The sequence below is a fragment of the Doryrhamphus excisus genome, linkage group LG13 (genome assembly GCF_037039965.1).
Source record: "Doryrhamphus excisus strain RoL-2023G ecotype Guam linkage group LG13, RoL_Dexc_Guam_v1.1, whole genome shotgun sequence".
Classification (NCBI taxonomy): Eukaryota; Metazoa; Chordata; class Actinopteri; order Syngnathiformes; family Syngnathidae; genus Doryrhamphus; species Doryrhamphus excisus.
This window is the reverse complement of record NC_136369.1, coordinates 20,939,825-20,959,707: the sequence shown is the minus strand read 5'-3', so window position 1 is coordinate 20,959,707 and position 19,883 is coordinate 20,939,825. Positions and strand designations below refer to the sequence as shown.

The 19,883-nt window shown below is 51.9% G+C and overlaps 3 protein-coding genes across 5 annotated transcripts; all 3 read left to right on the top strand.

The window, feature by feature from the left end:
* The first annotated feature begins 623 nt into the window (after positions 1–623).
* On the top strand, positions 624–3,307 carry lins1 (lines homolog 1). Of its 2 annotated transcripts, XM_058088686.2 has the most exons (6): positions 626–1,077; positions 1,159–1,248; positions 1,402–1,534; positions 1,614–2,159; positions 2,226–2,382; positions 2,448–3,307. In XM_058088686.2, the coding sequence occupies exons 1-6, from the start codon at positions 745–747 to the stop codon at positions 2,980–2,982; spliced, it is 1,794 nt and encodes a 597-aa protein (XP_057944669.2). In that variant the 5' UTR covers positions 626–744; the 3' UTR covers positions 2,983–3,307. The 2 variants fall into 2 exon arrangements, with proteins under 2 accessions (XP_057944668.2, XP_057944669.2); XM_058088685.2 differs by having other exon boundaries at positions 624–1,077; positions 1,159–1,534.
* A 142-nt stretch (positions 3,308–3,449) lies between these two features.
* cers3a (ceramide synthase 3a) lies at positions 3,450–8,282 on the top strand. Of its 2 annotated transcripts, none has more exons than XM_078795585.1 (11): positions 3,450–3,589; positions 4,845–5,018; positions 5,211–5,328; positions 5,387–5,505; positions 5,570–5,627; positions 5,702–5,752; positions 5,872–5,964; positions 6,040–6,160; positions 6,242–6,348; positions 7,201–7,354; positions 7,448–7,623. In XM_078795585.1, exons 1-11 carry the CDS (start codon positions 3,477–3,479, stop codon positions 7,474–7,476), a joined length of 1,137 nt encoding a protein of 378 aa, XP_078651711.1. In that variant the 5' UTR covers positions 3,450–3,476; the 3' UTR covers positions 7,477–7,623. The 2 variants fall into 2 exon arrangements, with proteins under 2 accessions (XP_078651711.1, XP_078651710.1); XM_078795584.1 differs by having other exon boundaries at positions 3,453–3,589; positions 6,032–6,160; positions 7,448–8,282.
* A 96-nt stretch (positions 8,283–8,378) lies between these two features.
* adamts17 (ADAM metallopeptidase with thrombospondin type 1 motif, 17) lies at positions 8,379–19,871 on the top strand. The gene is made up of 23 exons (XM_058088683.2): positions 8,379–8,797; positions 8,906–9,192; positions 9,332–9,491; positions 11,209–11,372; positions 11,482–11,565; positions 11,671–11,822; positions 12,295–12,338; positions 13,559–13,664; positions 14,019–14,159; positions 14,824–14,974; positions 15,053–15,154; positions 15,235–15,380; positions 15,485–15,654; positions 15,762–15,889; positions 16,180–16,300; positions 16,581–16,661; positions 17,402–17,559; positions 17,747–17,906; positions 18,039–18,174; positions 18,296–18,500; positions 18,575–18,727; positions 18,915–19,092; positions 19,169–19,871. The coding sequence occupies exons 1-23, from the start codon at positions 8,737–8,739 to the stop codon at positions 19,312–19,314; spliced, it is 3,234 nt and encodes a 1,077-aa protein (XP_057944666.2). The 5' UTR covers positions 8,379–8,736; the 3' UTR covers positions 19,315–19,871.
* The last annotated feature ends 12 nt before the right edge of the window (positions 19,872–19,883 follow it).

Below are 19,883 nucleotides of genomic sequence, written 5' to 3'. Positions count from 1 at the left end.
AGAAAGTAGACGTCTTCCTTCTGAGCCTGACAAAGAAAAACAGTGCTTTCCTTTTAGAGATGTCACGTATCGTCGCACATTAAGAGAAAAAAGAGATAGAACCATAAAAAAGAAAAAAAAGAAAGATTAATAGGACAAAATAATAAGGTTAAAGAGCTTTTCGTGAAAAGAGTGCAAACCCACGGTGCACTTTGACATTAGCTTTAAGGTGCAAACATCCTAACAGTCAATCAAAATAGTAATTATTCCCCAGCAACGTCAACATCACACATAATGAAGGACATAGAATAAAGAGTTTGGTCGTGATACTTATTCCAGGTCATCCATGAGTGTTTTAAACGTGAATGCGGAGGCCGGCCCAAGATGGCGTCGCTGTAAGCCGTCGCACTTTTCACTCCGCAGCAGCACTACTTTGCAAAGCCAAGTGCGCAGCTTTTAATAAGAAGAAATAAGGTGCGGAAACATTTTATGACATCCCCACCACGTCACCGTTTCACCAAAATCCTGTAGTGTATTTGTTGTCCACGCGGGGGCGCTCCACAGCCGTTTTAGGATTTCTCCAACGGAAGGCGTTTTAAACAAACCAACCCCGCACTCTTGCCTCCAGGCCACTGAGGGCGTGTGGACGTCAGGCTGAAACAGTTCAATAAAAACTGCGGACACGCAGGAAGCAGGAAACGTTCATATATATTTTTTCTTTTCTATTCTGTAGTTCTTCCGCAACCGTCACGTGACGCTGATCATATGACAAACGCCAAGATGGCGGCCGCCAGCGGCGTGTTCCGCACGGCTTCGGGCCTTCGGGACAGTCTTTCCGAGATCTACAAGTGCACCTTGAACGCAACGCTTCCAGGACACAGTGCCGAGGAGCTCGCACGTGTGATATTCCGCGGGGTGCGCGCGCAGGAAGAGGACGACCGCCATGGAAACGACACGGAGCTGAGCTGCATCGGCCTGACTGTGATCGGGAGGACGATCTCCATCGCCACGTCGACGGCTCTCAAGCCGGACTTGGCGTCTTTCTACCAGCTCGCGCTTCAAGTTTTGTTTGAGGACATGGACGCCATGTCTCTACTGGTGAGTATCCCCGCGGCCTTTAGAAACGTCGGCTGAGCTAATGCTAATGCTAATGCTAACGCTAACCTTACCGTGTCGCAGGTAGCTAACTTTAGCTGCCAAGACAAATTCATCAGTCATTTGGCGGCAAAGAGCGCCGCCTCGTGGGTTCTCTGCCATCTGCGCATGTCTGTGAGTATACAGTATGTTTACTTCCGGTTTTGTTGCCATAACTTTTTTAAATTTTTGCATTTGAACTGTCAGCTGATTCTTGTGTGGATTTTCCCCCCAAACGTAAAAGCGCTAACAGGTCAAAGCTATCAATTTGATGTGACGTCATTTCAGGGTGTGGTCAGTCCAGCATGGCGGCAGGCTTGCGAGCGGGCTTTTCTCAGCTCAGCCGCCGGCCCGACTCTGGACGCCTGCGTGTGGTCGCTGAGCTACGTGCTCAAGATGCTTCTGAAGGACAACTGTCAAGGTCGAATCTCCGTTAGAAAAAAGATGCAAATACGTTAGCGTCTTTAACCTCAGTTTGACCTCTGCCTTGGCTCCATCAGACGTGGTCAAGGTGGTTCTGATGGCGTTTGACGCCAGCATCAGTGCGTTGGTCTCCAGGTTCCTTCCTGCGGACGTGTGGCAGCACGCTGACGTGGACACGTTCTGCCTGCTGTTGGACCTTCTGGAGCTGCTGACGGCATCCAGTGAGACGTGCGCGTACGCCAGCAGCCAGAAGCTGACCCACGTGCACGCCGCCACTCTGATGGCCGTCGTCAGCCGTTCGCCGCAGTATTTTGTTAGTAAACGAGCGGCGCTGCTGCTCAAGCGGGCCGCGCTGCGCAAGGCCGGCGAGGACTGGCTGGTGGGGGCCCGACTTCCTGTCCCCCCAACTGCACTGGCCGCTGACGTCACCTCGCTCGCTCGCACGGTGCTGGACGGCGTGGCAGCCGACTGGTTGCTGAGCATCCGAGTGGCGTCTGCGTCTTTCTTCGGAGGGACGAGCGACATCGGCGGGGGACGGCAGGGTGGTGACGGTGTGATGCTGCGAGCTGTCAGCCTGCTCGTTATCAAGTGCGTGGAGCGAAACGTGCGCGTCACCTCGGCAGGTAAGGTCCGCAGGAAGTCAATGTCACTAGTCGCCACAACCATTTCAAAAGCGTCTTCTATTTGAGGCGCCGAGGCTCGTGGGTATCTGCGGTCTCTGTGGTCCTTCCTGAGGAAGACGCAGGTGGTCCACACCTGCCACTTGCTGACGCTCCTCTTTAGCGAGCAGGACGACGACATGATGGAGGCCGCCAAAGCTCTGTTGGCCATTTTCCTCCACATCAGGTACGGCTCATGCGAGGCGGCCGCTTCCTGTCGGACGTCATGGCACGGTCTGTCTTCCTTTGCAGAGAGAATTCCCCGTTGGACGACTCTGATCCCGGGGAGGCCGCCTGCGCCTCTGGCTGCAACCCTCACTGTCACTTCCTGTTTGTCCTCCAGAGCGTGGCCTTTGACCACCGCGTCCTCCTGGATTTCCTCATCTCCATGGAAACCTGCTTCCTGGAGTACCTGGTACGCTACCTCAAGTACCTGAGGACAGACTGGCGGGGCTTCACCGCCGCGTGTCGCCGAGTGGGCGAGACCACAACCGAGTCAGACTCTGGTCAGGTGGGCACCAGATCCGGGCGGAGCCTCGTGGACTACGACTCTTCTGATGAGTCCGATCCAGATACTGTTGAGGGGTCACGTGGTTGGACCGCCTCAGGTGGAAAGACGCAAACTAACATGGCAGCTTGTCAAACTTTAGTACAAGCCGTCGCCTGCCTGTCCAAGCTCCGCCTCCTGGTGTCCAACCTGCAGGCGAAGAAAATGTTTCCGTACAACGCCGAGTCGCTCATCAAACTTCTAACACACGTGGAAAAGTGTGAAGGACAGAGCAGGTAACGGAACTCCCAGCATGCATCACGTTTTCACACTGATGGAAGAAGGGTGTCCAAAGCGTCCCGGGGGCCGTTTGAGTCCTGACTTTTGTACTTTCTTCCCTTTTTGGGCTCCCCGGCTGCTCTCGGTTGTCCACTAGTGTCAATAGTTGATGGTCAATGCAGAGTATACCCAACTCTCACCAGAAGGCATCTGGGATAGGCTCCAGCCTACCTCAGGTTTGTGGACAAAAGGACACAAATTCCGACGTAGTTCGACTTCCTGAATGGAACATAATGAAGCCAACACAAGGTGAAGAATATCAAATAAAATGGCCGCCCATTTGCTTAATGCTTTTCTTCTGTATTTTGGACCCCCCCCGTCCCCCTATAAGATAATCCTGTGTCCCATAGGCCTCAGCCAGCCTTCCTCGTGTCTGCAAGGGAGGGAGGGAGGTAGGATGAAAGAAAGGGAGCGTCCATGTTTGTGTGTGGGGGGTGGGGGGGGCGTGTCTTTGGATGTCTCCGTTGGTTTCAGTTGACATTGTCAACCTGCGAGTGTTTGCTCTCGTCGGATCCCCACCCCAAGCTGGCACATGTCCACGTCCACCTGGAGGGAACGTCGGCTCCGGGTAGGATCACCTTTTGGCTTTTACTGCTTTCTCTTAGAAGTACAACCATTTTACTTTTTACTTGTCTGCCTTTTCGCTCCTGGTGTCTCTTCCACGTCCTCTTGGTTTGATGCTGACGAGGTCTTTGTCCAAGCTACTTCATCGCTACTTCATCGCTACTTCATCGCTACTTCATCGCTACTTCATCGCTACTTCATCGCTACTTCATCGCTACTTCATCGCTACTTCATTGCTACTTCATCGCTACTTCATCGCTACTTCATCACTACTTCTCACTACTTCTCACTACGTCCTCATGACTTTGTCATATCTCTCCTTTCTCCAAGATGTTGACATCAAAACAAGGCTTATCGCAGTGACGACGCGTTCAGGGACGCTTTATGTTCAGGCAGGCTTTGTTGTGTGACAGAAACTTTATCAGCAACAATGCAAACAGGCACTTTGTGTACCCACGGGGCTGAAATGGGCACTTCCTGGAGGGAGCTGTGTGTGTGTGTGTGTGCATGCGGGTGCGTGTGCGTGCGTGTGCGTGCGTGCGCGTGTGTGTGCGTGTGCATGCATGTGTGGGTGTGGAAGAGCAACGCAAACAAAGACTGTGAGCGTCAACCTCACACTGAAAAAAAAAAAAAGGTGAGCTTCTCCTGTGACCTTTCTTCTTCTCAGCCTGAGTGACCTTTCAACCTTCGCTCGGGGGTGGGGGGGGTGAGGGTGGAGGGGGGTAAGAGGTCCTAAGTCGGACTTTTGCTGCTTTTGGACCAAAGTTGTCTCCTGCGAGGCGTTGGTGCCGTGAAGGCGAACCCTTGAGATGTTTAAACGTGCACGTTGGCGAAGGTTGTTTACCGTCAGCAAGTCTCCGTGCAGGCGGTCACGTGCACGCTCGTGGAGTGTTGATCATTAGATGTTCGGCTCAAGGAGGATGAGACCTTTGGTGACCTTCTGCACATACATGGACCACCACTAGAGGGCGGATGACGTCATTGTTTTGTGCTTGGGTTTCAGTTTCTGTACTTCAGTACTTCCACTTAAATAAGTACACTAAATAAGTACACTATGAACACTGTGTACTTAGCTAATGAGTGTGCTGTGTACTTTGCTGTCCTTGCACGGGATATTGGCAGCCTTCTAAAGGGGCGGGCCTTCTAAAGGGGCGGGGCTTGACAGAGCAACGTGCACAAGTTGAGCTTCAGCTGAGAGGTCAAGGGTCATCCCACTCAATGAACTGATCCCTAACGCGCCTCCCATTCTTGTCCCACAGGATGTTGGGCGTTCTGTACGAGTGGTTCTGGTGGGACAGGATATGGCTGCCAGGAAACCTGACCTGGAGCCACCTGGAGGACAAAGAGGGGCGTGTCTACGCCAAAGCCTCGCACCTTTGCGTCGTCATCCCCTACGCATTTGCCTTCCTGTTTGTCAGATACATCTTTGAGAGGTACGCCGCCGCCGCCGCCGCCGCCGCCGCCGCCGCCGCCGCCGCCGCCGCCGCCGCCGCCGCCGCCGCCGCCGCCGCCTTGGTTCTGGTCCCTTCCTGGCTGTGTTGCTATGAAAAACGCCATGCAGGAAGTCCACCGATGTGATGCCAGCGCTAGACATGCTAACCAGCATGCATCTGCTTACATGCTAGGTGGGTCGCCACGCCGCTGGCGGTCCGTGCGGGCGTCAAGTCGAGAGTCAACCTCAAAGCGGACGACAACGCCGTCCTCAAACTTTACTACAAGACGCGCAGCAGGAAGCCCACTCAGGTAAGCCAGGTGGCGTTCTTGTCGCTGCCATCTTTAACCCCCCCCCCCCAACCCACAGGCCGACCTGGACGGGCTGTCCAAGAAAAGCGGTCTCTCTGTGAGACAAGTGGAGCGCTGGTTCCGAAGGAGACGCGGTCAGGACCGACCCGGAGTTCTGAAGAAGTTCACCGAGGCCAGGTTTGTTTGTTGGCTGTTTCCATGACAACCAGCCATGTAGTCACACATTGTTTGCCGCCGGCAGTTGGCGCTTTGTCTTCTACCTGGCCTCGTCCATCGGAGGGCTGCTGGCGCTTTACGATGTGAGTTTAAACCCATGTGACCTGGTGTGGGCGGAGCTCTGACACTTCATCTCATCCACGTTTGTGTCCTGCAGAAGGAATGGTTCTATGACACCAGGGCCGTGTGGACCGCTTTTCCTAAGCAGGTGGGTCTTCGTTAGCGTTAGCCACTCGTGAGCTTAGCTTAGCCACCACATGTCAATCAGGATCAATCCGTCATATAGCGTGTGCGTGTGCGTGTGTGTGTGCGTGTTCGTGTACGCAGTCCCTGCTGGACTCTCAGTACTGGTACTACATCCTGGAGATGAGCTTCTACGTCTCCCTGCTCTTCAGCGTCTGCTCCGATGTCAAGAGGAAGGTGAGCGCTGACTTCCTGTCAGAGAATGAGGATGATGATGATGATGGCGGCAGCTTGCCTTGTTCAGGACTTCAGGGAGCAGATGGTCCACCACGCCGTCACCCTGGTGCTCCTGTCGTTCTCCTGGTGCGTCAACTTCATCCGCGTGGGCACGCTGGTCCTGCTGGTCCACGACGCCGCCGATGTCTTGCTGGAGGTCAGTCACGCTTCCTGTTTCATGCTGCTGTTGTTGAACACGCGTCCACGTGACCACTCGCTTCTTCTTGTTTGCTTTCAGTCGGCCAAACTCTTGAACTACGCCAAAATGGAGAAAAGCTGCAAACTTCTTTTTGTTCTTTTTGCTCTTGTCTTCATCGTAACTCGGCTCATCATCTTCCCCTTCTGGTCAGTGTGTGTGTGTGTGTGTGTGTGTGTGTGTGTGTGTGTGTGTGGTGCTGATGTTTTGAGGTTGAACGCGTTGCAGTTCCGGTTCGGCCACTAGGTGTCACCAAAGCGCGTGGATTGCCAAACATTATCTTCCTGGCAGCAAAGACGGAGGCTGCGTCTCCATGGCTCCATGGCTCCATGGCTCCATGGCTCCATGGCTCCATGGCTCCATGGCTCCATGGCTCCATGGCTCCATGGCTCCATGGCTCCATGGCTCCATGGCTCCAGGGCTCCAGGGCTCCAGGGCTCCAGGGCTCCAGGGCTCCAGGGCTCCATGGCTCCATGGCTCCATGGCTCCAGGGCTCCAGGGCTCCAGGGCTCCAGGGCTCCAGGGCTCCAGGGCTCCAGGGCTCCAGGGCTCCATGGCTCCATGGCTCCATGGCTCCATGGCTCCATGGCTCCATGACAGTACTGTAATCCTTCATTTATCGCGGTTCATTGGTTCCAGATTTGACGGCGTCAACTGAAGGTCCGCAAAGTAGGATTCCTCCTTTTTAAAAATGCAATATTTTCATAGTTGTGGCATAGAAACCCCGCTGACAATCCTCTAAATACGTTTAACATTATTAGAGCCCTCTAGATGAAATAATACCCCTATAGTGAGCTGTATGCTCCTATCACCCGGTGCAACAGGAAATAAGCCATTTAAGACGGTATACCTTGTAGGGGAGCAGAATCGATGGCGGACAGGAAGTGATGTCAAGGGGTACAACATTGACTTTTAGTTAGCTGTGGGCTACGACCACAACAGTAACCTTGTTGTTGTTATTGTGTATTATTTCAACCTGAGTGACTTCCTGCGTGTTTCAGGCTGATCCACTGCACATGGGTGTACCCCCTCCACCATTACCCCGCCTACTTTGGCTACTACTTCTTCAACGCCATGCTCCTCCTGCTCCTCGGCCTGCACCTCTTCTGGGCCCTCCTCATCCTCGCCATGGTCAGGAAGTTCATCTTCGGCACCGTAAGTCCGTGCGGTCGTTAGGCGTGGTGATGATGATGGCCCCTCCCATCTTTTATTTCACAAACCTGGGGGGCATGTGTGTTTCCATGTCAGCTGACCAGAGACGAGAGGAGCGACCATGAGGAGGATGAGGAGGAGGACGACAGCAGCTTGTCAGACGATGAAGTCGCTGCAAAAAACAACAATGGCTGCCTGGGCTGTTTGACCCCCCACAAAAACGTCTGCGCTCAAAGACGGTGCACTGATGCGTCCTCTGGTGGCGACGCCACACAACGAGAAGACTCCTCGAAGGCGGTTTGATGTTTGTGTTACTCTCACGCAGCATGGCGGGAAATGTCGGCGGACCGTCACGGGTCCTGCTTGACAGGACACCAGAAGTTTCAATATTGGACTTTTTTATGATAAATAAGCTAAATTATTATTAGTTTTATACTTTTCCATGTCCGTGACCGTCCATCTTCTCTTTCCTTCACTTGAGTTGAAATGTTTCCAAACATGAAACACAAATGACGAGGCCATCGCTACTTCTGTCTGTTCTACTTTCTTCCTCTCTGCCAACCGCATCTTCAGTGAAGTATCCACAGACAAAAGTTGTAATAAACTTTCATCAGTTTATCATAACAAAACCATTTTTTTAGACTTTTAGTGCGTCATTTGTTTTAAACACTTAAACACCCGATCAATTATAATGATCGTATTTTCCACTAATTATCAATGCTTAGCAATGCTCTAAACGACCATTATTTTTTTCTATGATTTGCCTATTACAATATAATAAAAACTAATACCATAATAATTGATAATAATGGTCTAAGATTTATTTCCAATCCCAACTTTATTGATACTTATTGAACACTGCAGTAATCTGACAAGAAAATAATACTGTTAAAAATCAAATATAAAAAACTTAAAAGTACAGTAGCACAAGCATTAAAAGTAGTTTACTTGGGAAATGTACAATAAAAACAGTATGTAAATAAAATACAGTATGTTTGCTGTGTTCCAGTCAGACAAATGAGCTAGTAAACAAAGATTTGAAATATTGTTTATATGTACTAAAAAAATATCAATTGTTAGTTCTTCAGATTTAAAGCCACTTTTAGCTCCACTTGAGACCACGTGTAAGGTTTCACCCCCACCCGGTGATTGACAGCTACGCCGTCTAATGAGAGGCGGAATTCTCCACTGGTCAATGTTGCAGTGGACCAATCAGAAGCCGGAAGAGGTGGAGCTGGCCCACGTGGGCGTGTCTTCAGCAGCTCGAGCCACTTAAGAAAAGTTTTGGAAAAGTGTGGCGGTGATTCCCCACCAAACCTCCTCGTCCTGGTCCCAGTCCCGGTCCCGGTCTCGGTTCCGGCCTTTGTCCGGTTCCTAGGTTCGTCATGCAGAATCGCTATGTCGTGCGCCTTCTGCTCCTCGCGCTGCTCCTCGTCGAACTCGCCGGTAAGAACCGAACAAACTTTTGTGTTCCGATCAAAGTCCTACAGAACCGCCGAGTGCGCGTTCACGTCCATGTTTAGCGGCGTGAAAGACGTGTCTTTCATTCCCTAGCCCAGTCTGACGTGGACGCGGATGAGGTGGTTCCGATGCTGCTGCCCCTCCACCAACCTGCTGACCCGGACCACCTGATGGTGTCGCTGCCAGCGTTCGGAAGGAAACTCCGGTTGAACGTGACCCGGGACGGCGGCCTGGTGTCGGCCCCCCTGCTGGTGGAGGACAGGCGAGGGGGGCGGAGTCCGGCGCTCAGCCGACTGGACCGGGACCAGCTCTGCCTTTACTCCGGTTCCGTGCAAGACCACCCTGAATCTCTGGTGTCACTCAGCACCTGTGGAGGCCTGGTAAACCTTTATCTTCTTCTTCCGCCGGTCACGGTTCCTCGTGTTGCGTGTCTCAACATTTCCTGAGTGTTCCTCAATGCATCACACAGCATAGCACGTTGATGCATTCAATGACCCTCCTTGTGCGTGTGTGTTTCAGACAGGTCTGATCCACATGGGGGAGGACGTTCTCTTCATCCGTCCTCTGGGGGTCCGTAAGGGTCCATCCGAGTCTTTTTCGGGTCTCAAACACCAGCTGATGCGACGGCGCCGCTCGGCCCAGGATGCTCAGAGGTCCGAACGCTGCGGCACAGCCCCGGGTGAGTGACGGCGTGAGGTCACGTGATGTCCAGGCGGTGCAAGATGACGATCATAGCACTTCCGTAGCATGTTGTCAGGATTGCAAAAGATAGAAAACGTTTATGTCGCCAACTTGTGGTCTGGCAGGCTCATTGCACCGCTACGTGGTCCATGACGTTGCGTCGTACCGTTGTTGATGTGTGAGAGTCATGTGGTCCGCCTGGACCAGCACCGCCACTAAACACCTACTTCCTGTACGCTTTATTCTCCATGTTATTCCATCATTTGGCTCTCTTAGCTAGCTCGTTAGCTCGCTGCCAAAGGCAAACGGTCCACGTCTGACTTGGATCGGAACATCATCCTGTCTTCCACTCCAGACGCATTTTCATCCCGATGCAAGTGGACTGTAATAACTCCCCAGTGATGATAATTGTGGATATGCGGCAACATGATGATGCAATCTCAACTTTGGCTAATGACAGTGACCCCTGGAGGTGGTCTGGTGGTCTGGTGGTCTGGTGGTCTGGTGGTCTCGTGCGCTGGCAAGTGTGCACGTTTATGTCGGCGCTGTTGCAGCAGATGTTAGCGTTTACTTTCTTAAACATGTCAAAGTGCTGTGTGATCTTAATAGAGAAGACACCCAGACACACACTGCGTGTGTCTGTGTGTGTCTGTGTGTGTCTGTGTGTGTCTGTGCGTGTCTGTGCGTGTCTGTGCGTGTCTGTGCGTGTGTCTGTGCGTGTGTCTGTGCGTGTCTGTGCGTGTCTGTGCGTGTCTGTGCGTGTGTCTGTGCGTGTCTGTGCGTGTCTGTGTGCACGCTCATTAAGTGGAGCAGCTTGACCCCTTCCAAGTTACATAACCACACACACACACACACACACACACTCTAATGCTTTCCACATGTTCACAAGTGGGTCAGATGCTGAGATGTGTGTGTGTGTGTGTGTGTGTGTGTGTAGGTTGTGTTCCTCTGTGGCTGTGTTCAAAAGTGAACAGGATTTTTGTTTTGACCTTTAACCTCCTGAGCTGATGCTCAGATGGACTTAAAGAGACAGTACGTGAGCGTGGGCTCATTCTAAATGTGTCCATTTGTCTGGCGGTTAAGCAAACGTAAAGAGTTTGAAAGAGCGATGTGCTGCATGATCCACAGTTGGCATGCTGCCCCCTCCTGCTTTGGAGTGGAACTTCTTACTCACCTTTGGTTCCTTTATGCTAGCCGCTTAGCATCGAAACTACGCCATAGCAAGCGAGGCTTTGACTTCCGTAGCATAAGTTAGCAACAAATAATCCAGTTTAGATGCTGCATGTTCATTTATTTTTTTATCCGGAAAGGTGGGCGGAGCTGTTGGGAAGTAGGCGGGCCTTTTGCTAGCATAGGAGGCGAGCAGGAGTATCAGCAAGTAGCAGAGAGGAAGAGAAAGTGTCTTTTGTTGTCTTTTCTTTGGGCTGTTAGTGTTGGCCGGCGTGCTGCGAGCTTGACTTCCTGAGGAGAAACGGCGTCGTCAGACTCGGAGGGAAGTGGGTCACGTCGCTAAGAGGCTTCTGGAACAACTGAGCTCTTTAGGAACGCGCCGGAGGATATTGGACACCTCATTAGCATATTCGTCACGCACCTGACAGCCCGGCGCTCCTAATGCAGTGGCCACATTTGATGAGCGTCGGTCGCTGTCGGCCATCTTGGCATGCGCTCTGCTTGATGCATGGCCACAGCTGAGGAGGTCATGTGTGGTTTTGCAGGAAAGAGGAGGTCAAAGGGTGGCCAGGAAGGTCGTGGGAAGAGGAACATCATCAGGCTGCAGGAAGCGTACACCGTCGAGACGCTGGTGGTGGCCGACGCGGACATGGTCCGCTACCACGGCGCCGAGGCCGCCCAGAGGTTCCTGTTGACCGTCATGAACATGGTGAGGGTGGCAGCCGGTGGGTGAGGGTGGCAGCCGGTGGGTGAGGGTGGCAGCCGGTGACCCGACGCGACCGTGACGCCCACATGAGCTGTATCTGCGTTGTGGTCAGGTGTACAACATGTTCCAGCACCAGAGTCTGGGTGTCAGGATCAACATCCGGGTCACCAAGCTCGTTCTGCTTCACAGCCGCCCCGTGAGTCTCACCTCTGACCTTCTGAGCAGATGGTGTTTAAAAGTAAATGTGGAATAACCATCAGAACCTTCCTTCCTAATGAGCCGTCTGTGCCCCCCCCCCCAGGAGAAGCTGAAGGTGGGCCACCATGGTGAGCGTTCCCTGGAGAGCTTCTGCCACTGGCAGCATCAGGAGTTTGGAGGTCCACGCTACCTGGGAACCAACCACCTTCCGGCTGATGACGTCCCCCCTGTGGACACGGCAGTGCTGGTCACCAGGTGGGTTGTCCTGGCACGTTCACATGCAGATGGTGTGTGTGTGTGTGTGTGTGTGTGTGTGTGTGTGTGTGTGCGCAGCAGGATGACTGTTGTCACACGTCAGTGAGAACTCCTCTTCCTCCTCTGATGTTCTCGCCAGCTTCACACAACAACACCTCGTTGGTCACATGGTCACTCATGAATATTCGCTGTTGTTCCTGCCTTCGGTGTCCAGTTGAAGATCTGGGAGCGCCGTCCTGCGGCTCGACCTCCATGTTTGTTGACACTTGGATAATCATGTCTGTTCCAGGGTTAAACTGTGGCCATCATGAAAGCTTTAGAAAGTGTTTTTCGTCACATTTAACGACCGTAAAACCAAGCCGGGGGCTCCAACTAACTCTCATTTTCTTAGTTGTGTGTGAGAAAGTCTTGTTTAGCCTAAAAGCAGCAGTAACAGGTCAGCTTTCATCTGCGTGTTGTTGTCGTGTTTCAGGACAGACTTCTGCGTCCACAAGGAGGAGCCGTGCGACACTGTGGGTACGTCTATTTCCTGTTATCTTCCCCATCACCTTGATCCGAGGTCCAAGCCGCTGAACGTCCAAGTGCTTTCATTGATTCTTGGTGGTTGTTGTGTCTGAGGAGACACAGGGAAGAACATTCCAGAACCTTCCAACCGGACTTCTTGGCCGGGATATTCTGGCTTTGGCTTTCAGAACCGCCTGGCGTGGACAAGTGTGGAATGTGTGTGTTGGCCCAAATGATCCAGAAAGGTCTGTGTTTGTCCATGCAGGATTTTAGGATGTGTACATTCCTCCATGCGCCGTGCGTAAGAAAGACGAGGAATGTCTGACGGGACATGGCACCAATTAGCGGGAACGGAGCCACACTCGGGCTGGGACAGCTGCACAACATTTGGCCCTCTGCTGTCCTCCTTTTTAGCACGTTTGTCGCTTATTTGTCTCCTCCGCTCTTTTGGAACACGCAACATTTCCTTTAGGACATGCTGGGAGATGGGAAAGGCCCTCACAGAATGAGCGTTTTGGCTTGATTTTATTTTCCCAGCTGCCGTATTTAAACATCCAAAAAGATTCCTAACATGTCAACAAACAGCAAGACAGACAAGTCGCCGCTACTGGATTCAATTCCTCACGAGTCGTCTTTGAACGAAGCCCAGTAAAAGTGAAGGACGTTCCCCTTTTTGGAACACCAGGAAGCAAATTGCAAGACTCGTTTCTACTCTGATTTTCACCTCAGTGGGCGAATTTGTCCTCGGACTCCATAAGCATAAACGTCTAAGGCGGGCAGCGGGATGCCATCATGGACCTGGACTGGACACGCCTTCACGCTAGCTGGGTCATTAGCTCTAGCTTACAGCAGCGCTAAACTACTTGGACAGACAGAATCCTTTTGACAAAGGCAGCAGCTATGTAACACACACACACACACACACACACACACACACACAGTGTGGATGATGTCATGTCAGTTGTGCGCGTGTAACGTGTTAATCCCGCAGCACAATGACAGCACACACACTCTGTGTGCATAACAGTAAAGTGTGAAAGCATGTGTGAGACCCCCCCCCCCCCCCCCCCCCCAACACTACGTGTTGTGTTTTGATCCAAAAACAAGACTTGTTTGGCCTTGGAGACACGATGACCTCATCTACATCATCTACAACGTTCATCTCCAGCAAGTCTCCTTATGTTGTCTTCTAACGTGTGCGATCACCTGACTCACCTGAACGTGTGTGGCAGGTATCGCCTACCTGGGCGGAGCTTGCAGCGCCAAGAGGAAGTGTGTGTTGGCCGAGGACAACGGACTCAACCTGGCCTTCACCATCGCTCACGAGCTGGGACACAAGTAAGTCCGCCTTTGGATTGTTTTCTGTGTGTGTGTGTGCGTGTGTGTGTGCATGCGTGCGTGTGTGTTACATAAGAGCTACATTTGCTAAACACACGTCAGGCATGTGTAAGAAGCCAGAGTAATGACATCATCATTAAGCTCCAACAATGATGACATCATTATCTGGCAGCCAGCAAAATGGCACCCAAGCGTTACGTGCTGACAGGTCACATGACTTATCTTCGGCTCAGGGCTCACTCTGACATCGTTTGACATCCTTCGTTAGTTGTTTTTAGTTTAGAATGCGTGTGTGCGGGTGAGTGCGTGCCTTTGCTGTGGCTCCGCCCCTCACTAATGGCGCATGCTCTCCAGCATGGGGATGAGCCACGATGATGACCACGCCCCTTGCACCGGCCACGCCTACATCATGTCTGGCGAATGGGTGAAGGGGAGGAACCCCAGCGACCTCTCGTGGTCGTCCTGCAGTCGCGATGACCTGGAGACCTTCCTCAGGTGACGTTAGCGTTAGCGTAGCTCATTTGCATGTTGACATGGTCGTCTCAGACTCATTTGCATATTAACACACAGTCTCTGACTCAGACGTGAACGCTGCTGTCGTCACTCATTTACATACTGATGCAGCTTTTGCTAACTCATTTGCATATTCAAGTATTCTAGTCTAACTGGTAACAGCCAACTCATTTACATATTGATGCAGCCGTCATTTACATAGAAACACGTACATAACTAACTTAATTGACATATTAACGCGCTATTATGCTAACGTGCTATCGATCATGCCGTCTATCTCATTTACATATCAACGCTGCAACTAGTTTATACAGTACAAACGCTAACTCGCTTACACTGTAGAAGTCATTAGCATGTTAGCATGTTTTCCTATTATACCACTAACTCATTGGCTTATCAACACGGTGTTAATTAATTGACATATTAACACTATTGTCTTTATCGCATTGAGCTATGAATGCAGTCGCAGCAGCAACACTTTGACTAAACTGCAGAAAGTACCTCGCATGGATTGGTGTACTGATGCCGCCGTTGTACTGTGGGAAGTCCCATAATAATCAATAAGTGTGCCGGTTCCACTGGTACCACATCACATGACCAGGAGCTCTTCCCGTCCATGTTGATCAATAGCATGTGATGTCATCAGGTCCAAATCTAGCGCATGTCTGCTGCACACGGACCCCAGGGGGCGCTACCAGGTCCGCCTGCCCCCCAAGCTTCCCGGGATGCACTACAGTGTGGACGAACAGTGCCAGATCCTCTTTGGAACCAACGCCACCTTCTGCTCCGACATGGAGGTACCGCTCGCCCTGTCCTCGCCTCTTCACCTCATGTGGTCCGGTGGTCGTCATGGCGACACGTGACTTGTTTTCCAGCATCTGATGTGCGCTGGCCTGTGGTGTCTGGTGGAGGGGGACACGTCCTGTAAGACTAAACTGGACCCTCCCTTGGACGGAACTGAGTGTGGACCTGACAAGGTGTCCTGTGCACCCTGGGGAGAGTCTATGGTGACGAGCGGCCTGATGACCGTGTGTGTGTGTGTGTGCGTGTGTGTCAGTGGTGCAGGGCGGGGGAGTGTGTGAGTAAGACCCCCATCCCTCAGCACGTGGATGGCGACTGGAGTCCATGGAGCCAGTGGAGCATGTGCAGCCGGACCTGTGCTACCGGAGTCCGCTTCAGACAGAGGAAGTGTGACAACCCTCCGTATGTCCCGCCTTTGTGTGCACGTGTGTCATACGTGAAGCACTGCTGGGCTTTCATTGGTCAAGCAGATGTGTGTGTGTGTGTGTGTGTGTGCGCGTGTGCAGGCCGGGTCCAGGAGGTCAGCAGTGTCAGAAGGCCAGCGTGGAGCACAAAGCCTGTGAGGGTCCTCCCTGCCCCAAGGGGGCACCGAGCTTCAGAGACCTGCAGTGTTTGTCGTATGACCGCCATGCTAGCAAAAAGAAGAGCGCCATGCTGACGGCCATCATCAACGATGGTGACATGCACACTCACGTGGACGCCAAGCCCCGTGACGTCCTGCAGTTGAGTTTACGTGTGTGTGTGTGTGTTTGTGCGTGTGCTCGTGCTCATGCGTGCGTGCAGAGAAGCCGTGCATGTTGTTCTGCAGTCCAGTGGGCCGGGATGTTCCCATTCTGATGAGCGACAGAGTGATGGACGGGACGCCGTGCGGACCCTACGAGGCCGATCTGTGTGTCAATGGCAGGTGTCAGGTATGAACGACGCTAGCGGCGGCGGCGAAGAAGATGGTATGAGGAACATCACACCTGGTGTCAATCAGTTGACCAACATTTCAATTTCTTTGATGATCCGAAACGTTTCAGTGTGACAAGCATGCAAAAGACAGAAATGAGAAAGGGGGGGGGCCATCTTTAGTGGAAAGGTCATCGCCATAGCCAACGCCATCCAACGCCTCCATTGTAACGAGCTAGTGAGAGTTGGAAGTATGTGGTGAAAGGAAGTAGCAGATGTACGTAACGAAGTAAGAGTTGTCTTGCGGTAGAAAATCGGCTGTGACGGCATCATCGGGTCTTTGGCCAAAGAGGACCGCTGCGGCGTTTGTAACGGCGATGGACGCTCGTGCACCATCGTGAGAGGAGACTTCAACCATACACAAGGAATGGGTGTGTTGTGCACGTCGTGTGTGTGTGTGTGTACTTGGCAATGAATTAATGAACTCTTAATAAGTTGTCTTTAATGCATGTGCTCACTTCCTTTTTCATGATAAAGATTTCATATCCTCATTTCATTTTTATTAACTTTTCATATCCTCATGTCATAATGACAAAAATTCCTATCATTTGACAGTGAAAAATGAATAATGAAGAATGTTACTTATTAAACTTAGTGTGTGTGTGTGTGTGTGTGTGTGTGTGTGTGTGTGTGTGTGTGTGTGTGTGTCAGGCTACGTGGAGGCGGTGATTATACCTGCTGGAGCACGAAGGATCAAAGTTGTGGAGGACAAACCTTCCCACAGCTTTCTGGGTAATTCTTTTGTCTTCTTGTATGAAACTTTATCGTTATTAGAGCTATTACACAAGCGCTTCACTTCTTTTTACACTTGTGTGTGACCGTTAATGGTAATGGTTTAATTTCATTTGAACATGCATCAGATTCCAATTGAGTGCATCCCATAATCAGTTCCCAGTTCCACATGTCCAAAAGGAGTAGGAAGAAGCAAAGCTTATTAAATCCTACCCCTCCATCTGGTACTTTTACAATCACTAACGCTTACATTTGTTCACTTCCTGCTTTCCTAATATAGTTTAAGTTTCTTTTTAATTAATAATAAAAAAATAATATTTATTAATTTTTATTTTTTTGTCCCGTACGGAAGTACTCGTTGATATGAGCATCCAATGCCATAATGTGTACCATAGAAGTGTAAGTGTCAATATAGTGATATATATATATATACATACTATATAGCACATCATGACTGGTTAAGGATGTTAATGAGTGGGCAGTCGTAGATCATAACAATCTAACATATTTATTATGTGTTGTGAAGAGTAAGACAGGAGCAACATCAAATTAAAAGCCCAAACTGAATACACACCCACCATCCACCGGTAGGAGCACATTAGCATATTAGCACATTAGCGCTCAGTCACATCATCAAAACGTACCTTCATGCAGTATAGTATAGTACCCGATGGTGTGTTCAAGGAGGTCGGCGTTTGCCGTTTATTGCTGAATATTGATGCGCGTGTTGTTGATTTCAGCCCTGAGGGACGCCAGCAAGAAGTCCATCAACAGCGACTGGAAGATTGAACTCCCAGGAGAGTTTGAGCTGGCCGGGACCACCGTGCGCTACGTCAGGAGGGGATTGTGGGAGAAGATGTCCGCCAAGGGACCCACCAACACCCCCCTCCACCTCATGGTAAACAACATGTGCCTGGTCACGTGACCTGTCTGCTTCTCATGCCTTCTTGTTCATGCATTAGTAAGTCTTCCATGCATGTCTCATGACATGATGCTTTGTTCACGTCCACTAATGACGCTTCTTCACGGCTCCTTTCCTACTTCCTAATTGGGGGTGTGTGTGTGTGTGTGTGTGTGTGAGGCAGGTGCTGCTCTTCCATGACCACAGTTACGGAATTCACTATGAGTACACGGTGTCCCTGAACACATCCCAGGACAAGACCAGTGAGGACAACAAGGAACCAGAACATCTTTACATCTGGACACACAGCAGCTGGAACGACTGTACAGTGCACTGTGGAGGAGGTGACCCCCCCCCCCCCACCCACATTTTTAACCAGTCTCCACCCTCTTCAGAACTTTACTGCAGCACTGGGTGGGATGGTGCTGTTGTCATGACCCCCTGATGGGGCCCTCTGGTGGTCATTGTGTGTTTAGGGGAGAGGAGGACGGTGGTGTCCTGCATGAGGATGGCTAACAAGTCCATGGAGGTGGTCAATGATTCCTACTGTCAGCCTGAGAACCGTCCTCCGCCTCAAGTCAGAACCTGCAACTCTCAGCCCTGCCAGTACAGGTGACGCGCACGCACACACACACGCACACACACAAACACACACGCACACAACTGCAGGACGTTTTTAGGAAAAATCCTCCATCTCCAAATTGGCACCAAACGTCAAAGAGGCTCTCTTCAGGTGGGTGGCGGGTGAGTGGGGGTCCTGCTCCGTCACGTGTGGTACGGGCATCCAGCACCGTGAGGTTCTTTGTGTGCACCAACAGCAGAACGGTTCTCTGACCCGGACCGCCGAGGTCCACTGCCAAGGGGGGCGTCCGCCCCTCCTGCAGGGCTGCGAGGGCCGCCTCTGCCTCAGCGTGTGGGAGGCGTCCGAGTGGTCTCAGGTGGGCGTCCCACGTGTGATCGACAGCCGGCGCCTGTCCGTCGCGTGTTCACGTGCTTGCGTCACTTCCTTCAGTGCTCGTCAGGATGCGGACCGGGCGTACGCACACGCACCGTGACGTGTACCAACCCGAGGGGCCGCTGCGACCCCCTGTCCCAGCCCACCCAGGAGGAGGCCTGTGAGGACCACTCCAAGTGCTACGAGTGGAAGACTGGCGACTGGTCCAAGGTAGGACGACTTGACTTTGACTTTGAAAGCAACACCAACAGGAATCAGTCATCAGTACGTCCATGGGCTGGCCTCTGGAAGTGTAGTTATAAGTGCAGCCAGCAGGGGGTGCTGCTACTACTACTCAAACAGGACATCACCAGCAGTAGCTTTGTTGGTTGGAAATAAGTCTTCACCTCCCAACCAGTGCTCGTCCAGCTGTGGGAGGGGCCTGCAGTCCCGGGTGGTCCAGTGTATGCACAAAGTGACGGGTCGCCATGGTAACGAATGCCCCGTGCCACTGAGGCCGCCCACCTACCGACCGTGTGACCAGGGAGCCTGCAAGCAGAAGATCAACGTCAACACCATCACCTCCCCCCGCCTGGGTGAGTCCAAAGTGGAGGAAGAACTCATCACGGGAGCTGTGATGCTGACTTCCTGTTTCTTTGCCCCGCCCCCCAGCTGCCCTCACCTACAAGTGCACGGGTGACCAGTGGACGGTTTACTGCCGCGTGATCCGCGAGAAGAACCTGTGCCAAGACATGCGCTGGTACCAACGCTGCTGCCAGACCTGCAGAGACTTTTACGCCAACAAGACCTCCTCCTGACCCGAGCTCCGCCCTCCCCCATCACGGGCCACACCTCTCTTCCTCTGTATTCACTGCGGCAAACAGGAAGTGAGCGCCAACGCTTCCCGGCTTTGATGAAGACTTGAAAATGTCCAGTAGATGTTTTGCTGGACACCAAAAAAAGCCAAAGCAGGTGGCGCCGTTGCACACATTTGAAAGAAGCGTTAATCATCGTTGTTGTACTGTACGCTAGCGCTAACATTTATGTCACCAGTGAAATTAGCTGGACCCGCTCCTCTACCGTCTGAGTGCAGCACGAGGGTACGCCCCGGTCGCCATGGTGACGTGCACGCCAACGTGTTAGCACTTAACCAACCCAAGCTGGACAGGAAGCTGGTGGGAACGCCACCCGGTGGGCACATGCTGTCTGGCTAGTATGCACTTTGTTCCTTTTCAAAACAGGAAGTGTGCCAGAATGAAGCTGCACGTCACGTCACACCAGGCGTACTTCATAGTACAGCGGCCATCTTGCTTCTCTCTTTGGCACATCCAATCAAAAGGCAGCATGGCCTTTACTAAAGGTCATTTCACTTGGATGGGGTGGGGGT